At 44.5% G+C, this 12,674-nt stretch overlaps 1 protein-coding gene across 1 annotated transcript; it reads right to left on the bottom strand.

Moving 5' to 3' along the window:
• Window positions 1–1,194: 1,194 nt before the first annotated feature.
• On the bottom strand, window positions 1,195–12,266 carry HSD17B2 (hydroxysteroid 17-beta dehydrogenase 2). Its single transcript, XM_054641016.2, has 5 exons — window positions 12,008–12,266; window positions 6,675–6,887; window positions 6,169–6,354; window positions 3,565–3,702; window positions 1,195–2,184 (listed from the first exon to the last, which is right to left on the bottom strand). The coding sequence occupies exons 1-5, from the start codon at window positions 12,264–12,266 to the stop codon at window positions 1,826–1,828; spliced, it is 1,155 nt and encodes a 384-aa protein (XP_054496991.2). The 3' UTR covers window positions 1,195–1,825.
• Window positions 12,267–12,674: the final 408 nt, after the last annotated feature.

The following is a 12,674-nucleotide window of genomic DNA, read 5'->3' as shown; positions in this document are numbered from 1 at the left end:
GCATCAGCTGCCATTTGTCCCCTTCCCTGGAAAAGCTCCCCACTCCTTCTCCCTCAGTGCTCTCCTGCTGTGGGAACAAGGCAGGGATGGAGCACTGAGCCCCAAAAAGCACAAAAGGTGAGATGAGACAAAGAGTCACAACCATCTGGTTACTAAATATTTGATTGTTTTATTACAGGTTTTTGTTGACACGTAAAAAAATGAGGGAAATAGATAAAGGAAGAAATTGGGAGAGAGAGAGAGAAATAGTCTCAGATGTCCTGAGTTCAAAACTCTGAGTACACTTCCTCCAAGGAAAGCAAAAGTCTGCAGCCAGGGCCCTGATACAAACCCACCAGGGATAAACCTCAGTAGCAAAAGGAGTTCTTGTGACAAAGAGTACAGGACAGGAGGGTTCCCCCACTGGAGCACAGAGTGAAATGATGGCCCCAGCCCTCTGGGCATCCTCTGTGCATCTACAGGAGGCTGGCACTGATGTGTCAGACATAGGACAGTGATGGAACAAATGCCATAGCTGCAAATTAAACAGTGATCTTGTCCAGTTGGGTGCAAGAGCACATTGCACAAGTAGGGTTATGACAGGAGTTGCTCATGAAGGAAAGGAAAAAATTGTGGCTACATTTAAAGCTCAGAATGTGATCACTTTCAGTTTTTCATCACTGGAAAAGAAACGCATCTTGTCAAAGGCAGGACACAGGGCCAAACCATGGGAGTCAGGGGGATGAGGATTTCTTTCAAAATATCACAGCCCTTCAAAGCCCAAGGATGTGACAGACAATGGAAAAAGGGAAGAAGGCAGGAAAAATACAGGTGAGTTCCCCAACCATTTGTCATGGGCAAGTGGAAGGAGGACACGTGGTGCTCCTGGAATGAAATTAGGGAAGGGAAGTGACCCCAATCTACCAGAATTTGGGCACTGGACTCCAGCAAAGCCACATGAAGCTTGACTGATCTTATACAAGTGAGCACAAACTCCCCCCAAAGCAGAGGGAGACACAAGAAAGTATCAGAAGTGGGCAAAAACATGAATTCTTTGTAGACCCAGACTTGAGAAAGGAATTGTACAAAAAGCAGAAGTGACATCAGAGTTTACTAACAATTAGATAAGCACAGGCATATACAGGCAATGCACAGAACGACCCAGACAGATCAAAATAGCAGCTGATACACCCACTATCACTATTTTTAATACTGTAGGAAGGAAATTGTTTATCTCTTCATAAAGATCTTGATCTGTTTGCATTCATTCCCCCCCAAACCAATTTATGTTGCTTATTCTAGCAAAGAGAACACAATACAAACTTTAAAACTATACACTATGCATTGAAACTGAATGTATCCATTACAAAACTTGGGGGGGAAAGGACAATCACGTCTCAGATTGAACAGCAACAGAATGAAAACACCAGACCCCAAACACATTAGGCTGAAGCTGTAGGGAAAAAGACTTGTAGAGAAAATGTAACTTCTTACAAGATTCAGGTTGATGATTCTGTAGGGGGTTTTGTTTGCTTTAACAAAACACATTCTGCATCTCTCTGCATGTCGGTGATGCCCTTAGAAGCAGACAGGAATTACATAATTTCATGAGGTACCTTACACAGAAAGCAGAACACAAAGACAACAAGAAAACACTGAAATTCCTCAAAAAATGCCCCATCTGGGAATAGCTTTCTATTTATGTTTTTCCACTGCTTTTCCCAAACATGACTCTTAACACAAAGATTTCATGTTAATGCAGCTTAACAAAGCCCAATAAGCAGCAGTGTCCGTCCAGAGCTCTTCCCAGCTACCCCAACCAGTGAGATAAACACCAGTGGACACCTCAGAGGTTCTTGCCTTCATCTCCTGATGTGCTCAGCTGCCTTGGGACAGAGCCAGCACTCAGCACCTTGCTGATGAAGAAGTCGTAGAACCAGAGGGGGAAGCAGCAGAAGATGCAGAGGGGGGCGTAGGCCCCCTTGCCAGGGGTGTAGAGGCCCTGGGGCCTCCTGGCCAGCAGAGCATGCAGGACAGAGGCCAGCACTGGGGACAGGTCAGGGGCACAGTGGGAGGGCAGGTGCAGCAGGTAATTCCTCAGCCCCAGGAGATATTCCTCTCCATAGGCCTGCCTGGTGTCTGCAGGGAGGTTCTCCATCAGCTCCTTCTCCTGTCTGTCCCACTGCTCTGCTGTGCCTTCAATACCTGCAGGAGCAACATCACAGGATAGCAAGTGGGTTTGGGGCTGGATTTAAAAGAAATAAATCTGTCATTAATAGGCAGAGTTGCTCTAAATGGGGCAGTGAAGAACAAACACCACAGCTGGTCAGCAGCCAGTGCTTTTAGCTGGAAGAAGAGGAAAAGCACGAGTGCTTTGTGCCACACAAAAAGCACAAAGTTCATGCCTCATTTGGCTCCCTGCTCTACCTAAAAGTGCCCTCTCACAGCCAAATCAGCATTTTTTTCTTTCCCCCTCCTCCCCACTTTGCCATTCTGTCCTGATTCATTTTGTGGAGGTTTCCAATCAGTGTTTATTATAAACAGCTGAGGACAGGCAAACTAAGATGAACAGGATTCACTTGGGTTGGCCAAGTGCTAAGCTGCCCTTTCACAGGAGACATTAGTATTTCAATAACTAGTTTCCTGAAGGATTAGCATTCTATTAGGACAGATTTAGAATTGAAATTTAATCTATTTGTCCACCCCATCTGCATAATGTAGGAATGAAAGCAGGAGCTTCTCCAATGGAATTATTGCCTAACTACCAAAAATTAGGCATTGCAAAGAAATAAAAATATTTTTAAAAAATACTTAAATCTCAAATCCCAGGACTCAATTTTACCCATAAACCTGAGAACAGCTAAGCAGGGCCCTGAAGGTGAAGCCTCAGGCAGGTTCCACTGACCACACAAAGCTGGCAGAGCCCAGGGCCCCTTCCCAGGAGGGGAAGCATTCAGGGAAGTAACATTTTATGGAAAAGACCAACTTGATTTACACTGACATAAAAAATGCTCTGGGCAGGCATGTGCAGCAGGAGGTGAGTCTGGAACCTGGACAGGCTCAGTTGAAGGAGGAGGAGAATTTGAAACAGAAAACAGCAGGAGCACAGGGGGAAGGAGTAGAAAGACCAGAGGATATTGACAGCAGGCAAGCAGGGTGACAGGTATAGCTGCAGATACTGCCATGCCACAGCAGCCCAATAAAGAGACCTCTGATACTGAGGAATGGAGGAAGCTCTGAAGCTCCCAAGCAGGACAGTTGAGCCATAACACTCAAACTGGGCACACAGTGCTGCTCCAGTCATCAGCTCCAACAGAGCTGGGGCAAAGGGAAGGCACCAACTGCCTGAATGCTGCCCTGTCCCAAAGCAAAGACAGCTCTGCCCAGGAGAGGGGAAGCAGGCAGTGTGCAGAGCTGCAGGGAGCATCTCTCACAAAAAACATTGAACTTATTTCCATAAGCCACATTAAGAATGGGGGGAAAAACATCCAACCCCTGAGAATCACTCAGGGCTCTGTTTGAGGCTGCTGAGCTACAGGGAAAGAGGAGAGGCAGAAAGAACAACCCGAAATGTCAAGCACCAACCTGTTCTGAAGCCTGATGGATGAATTGCCATGACTTTAATGCCCCATTTGGAAAGCTCTTGCCTCATTACTCCAGAAAACATGGACAGAGCTGCTTTGGATGCCCCGTACGCTGCATACCTCGGTAGGGGAATGCCTCCTGCAGGAGCAATAGAAACTGATAAACCTCAACAGTGGCTCTTCCCAGCCTTTATTTCCATGATTTAGAAGGGAGATTATAGCACAACCAAAATTATGCCTCTCTCCCTGTGGTTAAAGACAAGGCAGTGAGGGAATCACTTCTTGCTAGAGGTTAAAAAAGAGTGGAAGTTGTAAATGAACAGTTGCTTACAGCAGTTATGCTCAGTAACACCTGATAAGACACCTTGTAGAGCAGGAAAAAATAAACTGGACTTCATTTAAGGGTAAAGACTGCTGAAAGTTATGACTGTTGGTTTGAGAAACACAATGATTTAGTTCATACAAATAGCAAAGTAGTAGTTTTATACTCCTGTTTTTGTCACTGTAACACAAATTTCAAGCCCCTACAATAAACCACAGTTAGAACAGGGTAAGTAATCTCAATTCTAGCTTTATAAAGCCAACTTTCTTTCCTGTTCTTCCCAGAAAGGCCAGAGAAATAATAATGTAAGAGTGGGGAAAAGCTGGAATCACATCCCATGAGTGACTGGACTCTCTGAGAGTCCCCCTGCCTATAGTTATAGCCCATCTTTTTCAATCCCAGAAACATTTGTTCAGATGGGAAAGTTAGGAGAACATCCAGTACATTTACAAAAACAAGCTTCCAAAAAACAGTATCTTCCAAATGCAGAGATTTCCTCTGTCCCAAAAACTGGCAGGTTGTCACTTTTTTGGTGCTAGAAAAATACAAACATGCTTTGATTTGAGCTTCTTCTTCAGCCCTCCCACTTCCCTCACAAGGTTGGTTATCACCACAGCCACCACAGGCTGTGCTGGGAGCAGGAGGGAACAGGATGGAGAATCCTTTCCTTGAGGCACATCCTCCTTCTGCTGCTTGTGTGGGCAGTTGGGCACATCCTGCCTCTGTTTCTCATGCTACACACTCATCTCAATGTGCCTCAGTATTTAAAGGAAAATACCTCAGATACAGGGGATCTTCAGGTAAGCCACTGGTGCTATTGGGTATTGTACTGGGATGACCAAGGTATGACAGGAGCTGTTTACACAGAGCCATTCCCTTGAAGAAGTCAGGCCAATTATATGTTAATTATTCTTCTGTATGCATCTGAACAAGCTGGATTGGTTTGAGCCAATTGAATCACATACTTGTCCCTCTGAGGTCAGGCTAACCTGAGCCCAGTTAAATGAGCCCTACACAGACAGGAATAGATTCAGCACAATGAGACCTCACTAACTTCTCCACTAATGTTTTACCAAAGGACCCCCAGACCCTGAGCTAAGAGGAAACTCTTCACCCAAACCAGCCTGTGTGCAGCAACATCTCTGCAGACAGCTGGACTTTAAGCAGGGTCATTATCAGCTCCTGCAAGGCCAAACTACTCAGCACAGGGATAAATGCATTTATTCCTTCAAGGCAGTTCAGGGATTCTCACCAGGAATTCAGACATCTGCCCCAAAACACCCAGAGTGAGAGCTTTGCTTGGGTGCACAGAGGAAACTGGGCTCTGGCCTCAGAGCAGCAGCAGAAAGGTTCTGATAATCCAGTCCTGATTTCTCAGAGTGTCAGCAATAAACCATGAACACAGACATGCAAATACAGAGGATATCTGGGACTATAAAGATAAAACAGTTCCAGAGCCAGACTGCAGCCACATCCTCAGCATAAGGGGAGCACCAGGTAACACCTCCACAAGTCACCCCAGCAATGCAGCAGGATGCAGGGGGACTCCAGCTATGCAGAAGAGCAAAGGAAAATGTGGAGAGCACAAGACCCAGCAAATCCCTAAGGGTTCTTACTCCAAAATACTTTCCAGCAGCATGACCTCCTGCTTCTAGCAGGTCTCATTTTCAAAGGAGCATTCTTGCTCCTCAGCTGTTGGCTACCAGATACTGCATTACTGTATTACATTAGTTCCTACATCTTAGCATCTCAGCTGTCCTCCTGGAATTGAAGGTCATGTTATAAAGACATGTGTGTGTATATAAATTTATGGGGAAAGAAATGAAAAGCATAGGTTAAAATCCAAAACCTTTTTAATTTTTTTTTTCATGGCAAAATACCACTTTGCTAATAAGTTAGGACTAAGTATTTCTAAGACATCCAAAATATTTTTAAAGAAATATAGACACACAGCTCCCAAGTTATCAGCAGATATCACAAACTGAGGTGGTCACAGACTTCTGCCTGAACATATTGTAGAAATACCTATGATGTACCTTTATGGAAGCTCACAGAGTTATCTCTCATGGCATCTAGAACACAAGATCTGAATTTCACTGGGTTTTTTTGTCACAGCATATTGTTAGCCACATTAAACTCTTCTTTAAAGGCTGGTTTTTGGGAGTAGTGTCCCAAACTAAAGAAAAACCTGGATTTATTTTCTTAACATTTATTCCCTGGGTGTACTGACCACCCAGACTGACAGACACCTTGGTTGGCATTTGCTCCAGGACTCCCACTCACCTGCCATGCTGGACATGTTCACCAGCCTCCCCTGTGATTTTCTCAGCAATGGCAAGAAGGTCTTGGACACCTCCACAGCCCCAAAGAAATTCACCTCCATGCAGTGCCTGTAGGTGCTCATGGGGAGCAGCTCCCCATCAGCAGGGAAGCCCAGGATTCCTGCGTTGTTCACGACACCCCAGAGCCCTGGGAAGAGGAGAAAGCACAAGGCTGCAACACACCAGGAAAACAATTTCATAAGGATTACACCAGTGAGCTGGATGGTGACTCCAGGCCAAAACAGAGATCATCTGCAGACCCACATTCCCCATTCCTTGGCCAGTCACTACCATCTCCCCATATCCCAGGAAACAGAAGTGATGGATGGAAATGCCCTGACTGCCCAAGACTTCACCCTGGAAATGTCCTACACACCTAAGCCATGGTGCAGCCAACAACGAAGAGATGCACCTGCTAAGCTGCTACACCAGGACTTCCATGGTAAAGGGAGGAGAAAAAAGCTGTACCTGCATTTTGCACCTTCTCTGAGACTGTCAGATAGGCCTCCTTGACCTGAGTGGTGTTGGTGATATCCAGCTGCAGGACAGAGAGTCTCTGGGAACAGGAGCGCCGCAGCTCCGCAGCTCCAGGGCCATCCTTGTCCAACACCCCAGCAAACACAACAAACCCCAAGCTGTCCAGGTGTTTGGCCAGTGCATGTCCAATCCCAGTGTCACTTCCTGAAAACATCAAAAAAAAACTTGGAAAGTAGGTCCATCCTACACCATCATTTAAAAAATAAATACATAAAATAAATACACACGTTGGAAAGCCATGCAAATATAAACAGAAATATGGAGACAAAGTCCCTGAAATATGTATGTCAGTAGAAAGAAAAGTTCAGATCTGAGGTTTGAGGAGCTGGACCTTCAAATGCTCCTCAAAGATTGACAGGCCATGTTCTCCTGATTCAGAGCTGGTGGAATCAGCTCACCCTCTGCCACTGACAGAGACTCTGACTTTATACATAGAGAAGAAATTCTCTTTGTTTTTATACAAATATTCAGGCTAAAACCTGATAACAAAAGTGTGTAAGAGAAAAAAACAAACAGCAAAAAAACCCACCACACTAATGATTTAATTTGAAATCTCCAATGGGCAAAGCAATTACAAGGCTCTCAGATTCAAATTCTTGGATTCTATTTCTACCTTCCAAAAAGTAGCATTATTTCATCCACACCTCTACCACACAAGATCCCTCAGATAAGCACTTCTTATTGTAGACTGTAACCAAGCCAAAACTAAGCAACTGTTGCTTTACCTGCAAAGCATTCCAATGCTTTCAGAACCTAAGAAAGCTTCCAAATGACATTTTTGTGCTAAGTCAGCTATTGAACTCATAGAACTCAAATCAGAATTTCTCTTATCCTATCCTCTTCCAAACTTATTCCCAAACTTTGTCCATATAAAGGAATGACCTAGCAGCTGCAGGAAGCACCATTAGAGCAAACAAACAATGGTCTTTGGGATCACAATTGTGTAGTTCTTCCCATCAGTTGCCAGTGAAGGATATTTAACAAATAATTTGATTCACAAGTGAATGTATTCACAATGACAGAGTATTTTGCTATTGCTACAGAATGAAAGACAGAATGGTTTGGGCTGGAAAGGACCTGGAAGATCATCTCATTCCAGCCCCCTGCCATGGGCAGGGACACCTTCCACTGTCCCAGGTGGCTCCAAGCCCTGTCCAACCTGGCCTTGGACACTGCCAGGGATCCAGGGGCAGCCACAGCTTCTCTGGGCACCTGTGCCAGGGCCCCACCACCCTCACAGGGAAGGATTTCTTCCTCAAATCTGATCCAAACCCACTGTCTTTCAGTTTGAAGCCATTCCCCTGTGTCCTGTCACTTCATGCCCTCCCCACCAGATCTCTTGGAGCCCCTTTAGGCACTGGAAGGGCCTCCAAGGTCTCCCCAGAGCCATCCCAGCTCTCTACATCTGTATTCACAGGAGAGGTGTTCCAAGTCCTCTGATCATTTTTGAAGCCTTCTCTGGACCCACTTCAGCAGGTCCATGTCAGAATCCCCCCTTCCCTGCTGCCCACAGATTTTTGGACGAGCCCAGGACAGAGTTGGATGTCTGGGCTGACCACGGTCCTGGGTCACATCCAGCTTCTCATCAACCAACACCCCCAAGTATTATAAGTTAATTTTAAGTGGTTTCTCTCCATTTTTTTAAATTCTAGTTTCCATTCTTCCCACCTGCAGTGAAACTTACTCCATAAGGAAAGAAACACATCACCCATGTCCCCACCAAGCCTCCAGTGAAGTGACACAGGTAGTGACAGGGAAGGAGTTCACAGGGGCTGTGCTTCAGGAGCTTTGCAGAGGACAGGATTAGGAGGCAAATTAGGATTTTAATAAATTAATACAGTTTTTACACTGTAAAGCTTCATCCCGTTCCACAACACTGCACCAGATCCTCCCCTGTAACCACAGCAGAGAAAGCTCCTGGATGCTGCTGTGCACTGGGATCCAGCATCTCCTGCAATAACAATTTACTCCATCAATGTTCAGTTACAAACCCTGGAGATCTGAGTGTGAGACAAAGGACTGGAACTCCTGCCAGAGGTTTTTACTATTTTCTTGTTTGTGGAAGAGCTTCAACACTCCCTACTTAACCCTACTATAAACTTCTGAGGGTTAGTCTGTGATTTTGACACACCAAAAACAGTATCAGAGTTATTCACAGGTCTGCTCCTACATTTAAAATATGTTGTCAATAGAATTAGACTGCCAAAGAGACTCATCATAAGCACATTAGATCCTCTTTTCTGGATTCTGTCTTGTAACTGGGGCTTTAGTCCTGACTGGTGAAAAATATTAATTCCAGGTGGCTTGAAGAAAACATGTACTAAATGTCTGGATCAATCAGTGCATCTTGAAAAAGTAAAAAATAATTACTCATGCTCTATTTAATTCCTAGGAAGAAAAAACATCAGCTTTTTTGGCATTTTTGAAGTCTGCAATTTGCTGAAGATGCACCAGAACACCACAAATATCACATGAAGTTTCTCCAGTCCTGACCTGACTAAATAAACCTGCATTCTTTGAATTCCCTAGAGAGACATGAAGAAGCCTGCAAATATCCCAGACACGGCAGATTTCTAAGTTTGGGGGTGGGGTGACTTTCCTTCTTTTTCTTTTAGTAAAAAACCCCACTTTTAGATCAAATCTTTCCTCTTTCACCATTCCCAGAAAGTACACAGCCACAGCTACATATTACCTCAGTTTTATGATGCAGCTTTAACTTGAAAATGGGCAGAATAAAATGCAACTTGAACTTGGGATGGGCACAGCAATTCCAAGAAAGCAATAAAAGTTGTTTTGATCGTTGCCTGATGCTGGGTTTGTTCCTTTATTTTTATTCCAAAACAAATATGATTTGAGTTTCAGACCTGTTATTGAAGTGCAGAGAAGCTTTACTCTTCCAACTCCTAGAATTCAAAGAGTCTCCATAGGAAAAAAAAAAAATATATATAATTCCCTCCTAATCCCACTCCTGCTTCTATGCCAAAAATGATTTGTGGGTTATGAAAAGCCTTATTTTAAGGAAAGCAGTCACTACAGACTGTGACTGACTCTTTACTGAGAATTTACAATTAACTCATGCTGAACATGCACCAAATCACACCCCAAGAATGGAAAGACCAAATTAACTGGAGAAATTCATCCCAATGCACACAGACTAACCAGGGATAGAATTTCACAACCCCTGTTACTTCAGATCTTAATAGCAATTTAATTTTTAGGGAAGGTGTCTGTTGCATTTACCACTGAAGTGTTTGCATGCCAGGAGCTTCTGTTTAAGGATATTGGAGCTCCTGCTCCCAAGCAGGAGGATCCACAGCAGAGTTGCAGCAATGGCTTTGAGCCTGCTCACATGCCCACACTCATCCATGTGAAAATGCATTTTGACCACTGGGCACAGTTTTTCCCTTATCCTGGTACTCCAGTGAGCTGCTGGCTTAGATAAATAATGCAGAGCAGCACTGGTACAAGGAATATCCAAAAAGGACCAGAACAATACATGACAGGATCCAGGGAGAGCAGCAGAGCCTGCTCCAGCCTCTGGCCAAGGGCTCTCAAGAATACCTGGCAGCTGCTCAGGACACAGCCACACTCCTCAGCCCTGTGGGGCTGAAAGGCAGAGGGAAAACGAAAAAAGAATTAATATCACCAGTTTCCACCAAGTGCCTGCCTGAGGTCTTGTCAAAACTGGAGAAAATGACACCAAAATCTATTTAAAGGCACCTTACACCTGCAAATGAACAGGGACAAACATCCTGTAGTTGGTATGGGGAAAAATACCAAAATCAGAGCAATTTAACCAAAATACAGGTTGAGTAAAACTTCTGTTTCAGTTGATGGAGAGTTTGATGGATTGCATATGACTCCAATAAAGACAAAGAGTCTCCTCAAATTAATCAGCTGTCAGAGATGTCCAAACTTGCATTTCTTCAGGACAGTTGCAGCACAGGTAGAAGGAAAGCACATTCCCTTACTGGACTGTACCCAAATGTTCCTAACTCCCTTATATTGCTCTAATTCAGATTCCAGAGCAGATAAGCTCCCAGAGAGTGCTTCTTCCTGAAGATTTGCAGTGCTACAAAGAGCAAGGAGATGCCCAAGTGCAATCCCATCCCCTGAGCCTGCAGGGGTGGGAAAGGATTGCTCCCCATTGCCCACACCAATATCCACCCTCCACCTGCAGGGAGAAAACCCAGCTGGCAGATAAACTGCAAGGGGAGCACTTGCTGCTGATCTTGTCCTCTCTCAACTTTTATATTTAATCCCTGTATTAAAGCTTGCTAGGCAAATCTAAATTTTTTCCAGGTGTCCCTATAAAACAAAATGAAATTCTGCTAGCAATTGCTATATATAAACCGAAGCACGTTAAATCAGCAGTCCAGAGGGGTAAAAAAACACAGAAAATAAAACAAAACCCAGCAAATTAAGAGTGCAAAAAGCAGTCAGCAGGCACTCCAGTTTAAAGGTTTGATTAACACAAATAAGCAACATCTAAATAAACAACACCTAAAGTTTTAGAGGAAGCAGGAGAAAAGCCATAAAACTACAAAAATGCCATCCCTGCAAAATAAAAGTGGGTTTTGAGTAGATCAGAGTGGTGATAGAGACTGAATTAATTAGCTCTGAACTTTCTCTGCTGGTGAATTACTCCCTCCTAAACGACTTCACAGAGGGTTTCAAAGAGATGGCACCAAACCTCAGTATTGAAATATGTGCATGATAGACACAGTGTGCAGTAGGTGCACACACACCCCCAAAAGACAGCTCTACATCCATAACCAGTACAATTAATTCAAGTAAACAAAAGCAATGAATGAATGTAGTGTTCTGAGGGCTCCTGGGAATTACTGTCTCTCCTAAAAAATTAAACCATCATAAGTATTCCTATGCTTCTTGCACCAGTTAATTTCACAAGCATGTCTAAAAAGCTACTTGTAAAGATTAAATGAGACACTAAAAAATAATAGCATCTATTAAGATGCTTTCCAACTTAATTTCAGAGCACTTATTTACCTGGAAAAAAAACCCATCTCTGCTGAAGCAAATAAAACAAGCAGAAAAAGATAAAAGGATAAAAGGAACTCTCACAAGCATGCACTAACCCGAGGACAAGAAGTTTTCCAGCCCACTTGTGAGAAAAGGCAGGTTTTGCTGGTTTCTGTGAGAAAAGGCAGGTTTTGCTGGTTTCTGTGAGAAAAGGCAGGTTTTGCTGATTTTTATGAGAAAAGGCAGGTTTTGCTGGTTTCTGTGCCCTGGCAGCCCCTTACCTGTGATGAGCACGGCTCTGTCCCCCACGGGCAGCAGGTCCCTGTCCCCCAGGCACACGGAGCAGAGCAGGCACATGGCCACAAACACCCCCAGCCCCTGGCCAGCCCCCAGCGTGGCCACACACAGCAAGGCAGGCAGGAGGCTGCAGAGCAGCACCTTTGCCTTGCCCAGCAGGCTCCTCTGGGCCATGGTGACCCCAAAAATCCTGGTGACACCTGCACAGAGCCACCCAAGGGGGCTGCTGGCTGCAGCATCCATCAGCAGGGGGGAGCAGGCAGCACTCACCCCACTGCTGCCTGGGTGGAAGCAGGTATTGCTAAATGCAGTGTGTGTTATATAGGAGCAGGGGGTGGGGCAGAGAAAGGGGACTCTGTTTAAAGGTTTGACATAATCTCACTTACCCTTGGCATCAGCAAGGAGCAGGAGCCCTCCTTTCCTTACCTTTCAGTCTTCCTGCCTGACAGCTCCACCTTCTGAACAATGTGCTGGCTGGATAATGATTGACAGCACCAGGAATGGACATGATGTAGCAAGCACTGGCTCCAGGAAAAGATTAACTGCTATTTTTTTTTTTCTATATCTTAAAAGTACACTTTCCTCGACAGTGAGAAAAGGAGCAGTTTCTTTTATGAGGAATAGTTGGGCTTCCCTGCTTAAAAAACTTAG

The sequence above is a fragment of the Agelaius phoeniceus genome, chromosome 12, assembly GCF_051311805.1.
Source record: "Agelaius phoeniceus isolate bAgePho1 chromosome 12, bAgePho1.hap1, whole genome shotgun sequence".
Taxonomy (NCBI): Eukaryota; Metazoa; Chordata; class Aves; order Passeriformes; family Icteridae; genus Agelaius; species Agelaius phoeniceus.
This window is presented reverse-complemented; position numbering and strand designations above follow the sequence as displayed.

Bases quoted from the DNA above. Each gene is read 5' to 3' on its own strand.
- HSD17B2 (XM_054641016.2), bottom strand. From the start codon at position 12,266: ATGGATGCTGCAGCCAGCAGCCCCCTTGGGTGGCTCTGTGCAGGTGTC. The intron at 3,703-6,168 runs GTGAGTGGGAGT...TTGCTCCTGCAG, and splicing joins GAACATGTCCAGCATGGCAG to GAGGCATTCCCCTACCGAGG. The intron at 2,185-3,564 runs GTTGGTGCTTGA...TTGCTCCTGCAG, and splicing joins TCCATCAGGCTTCAGAACAG to GTATTGAAGGCACAGCAGAG.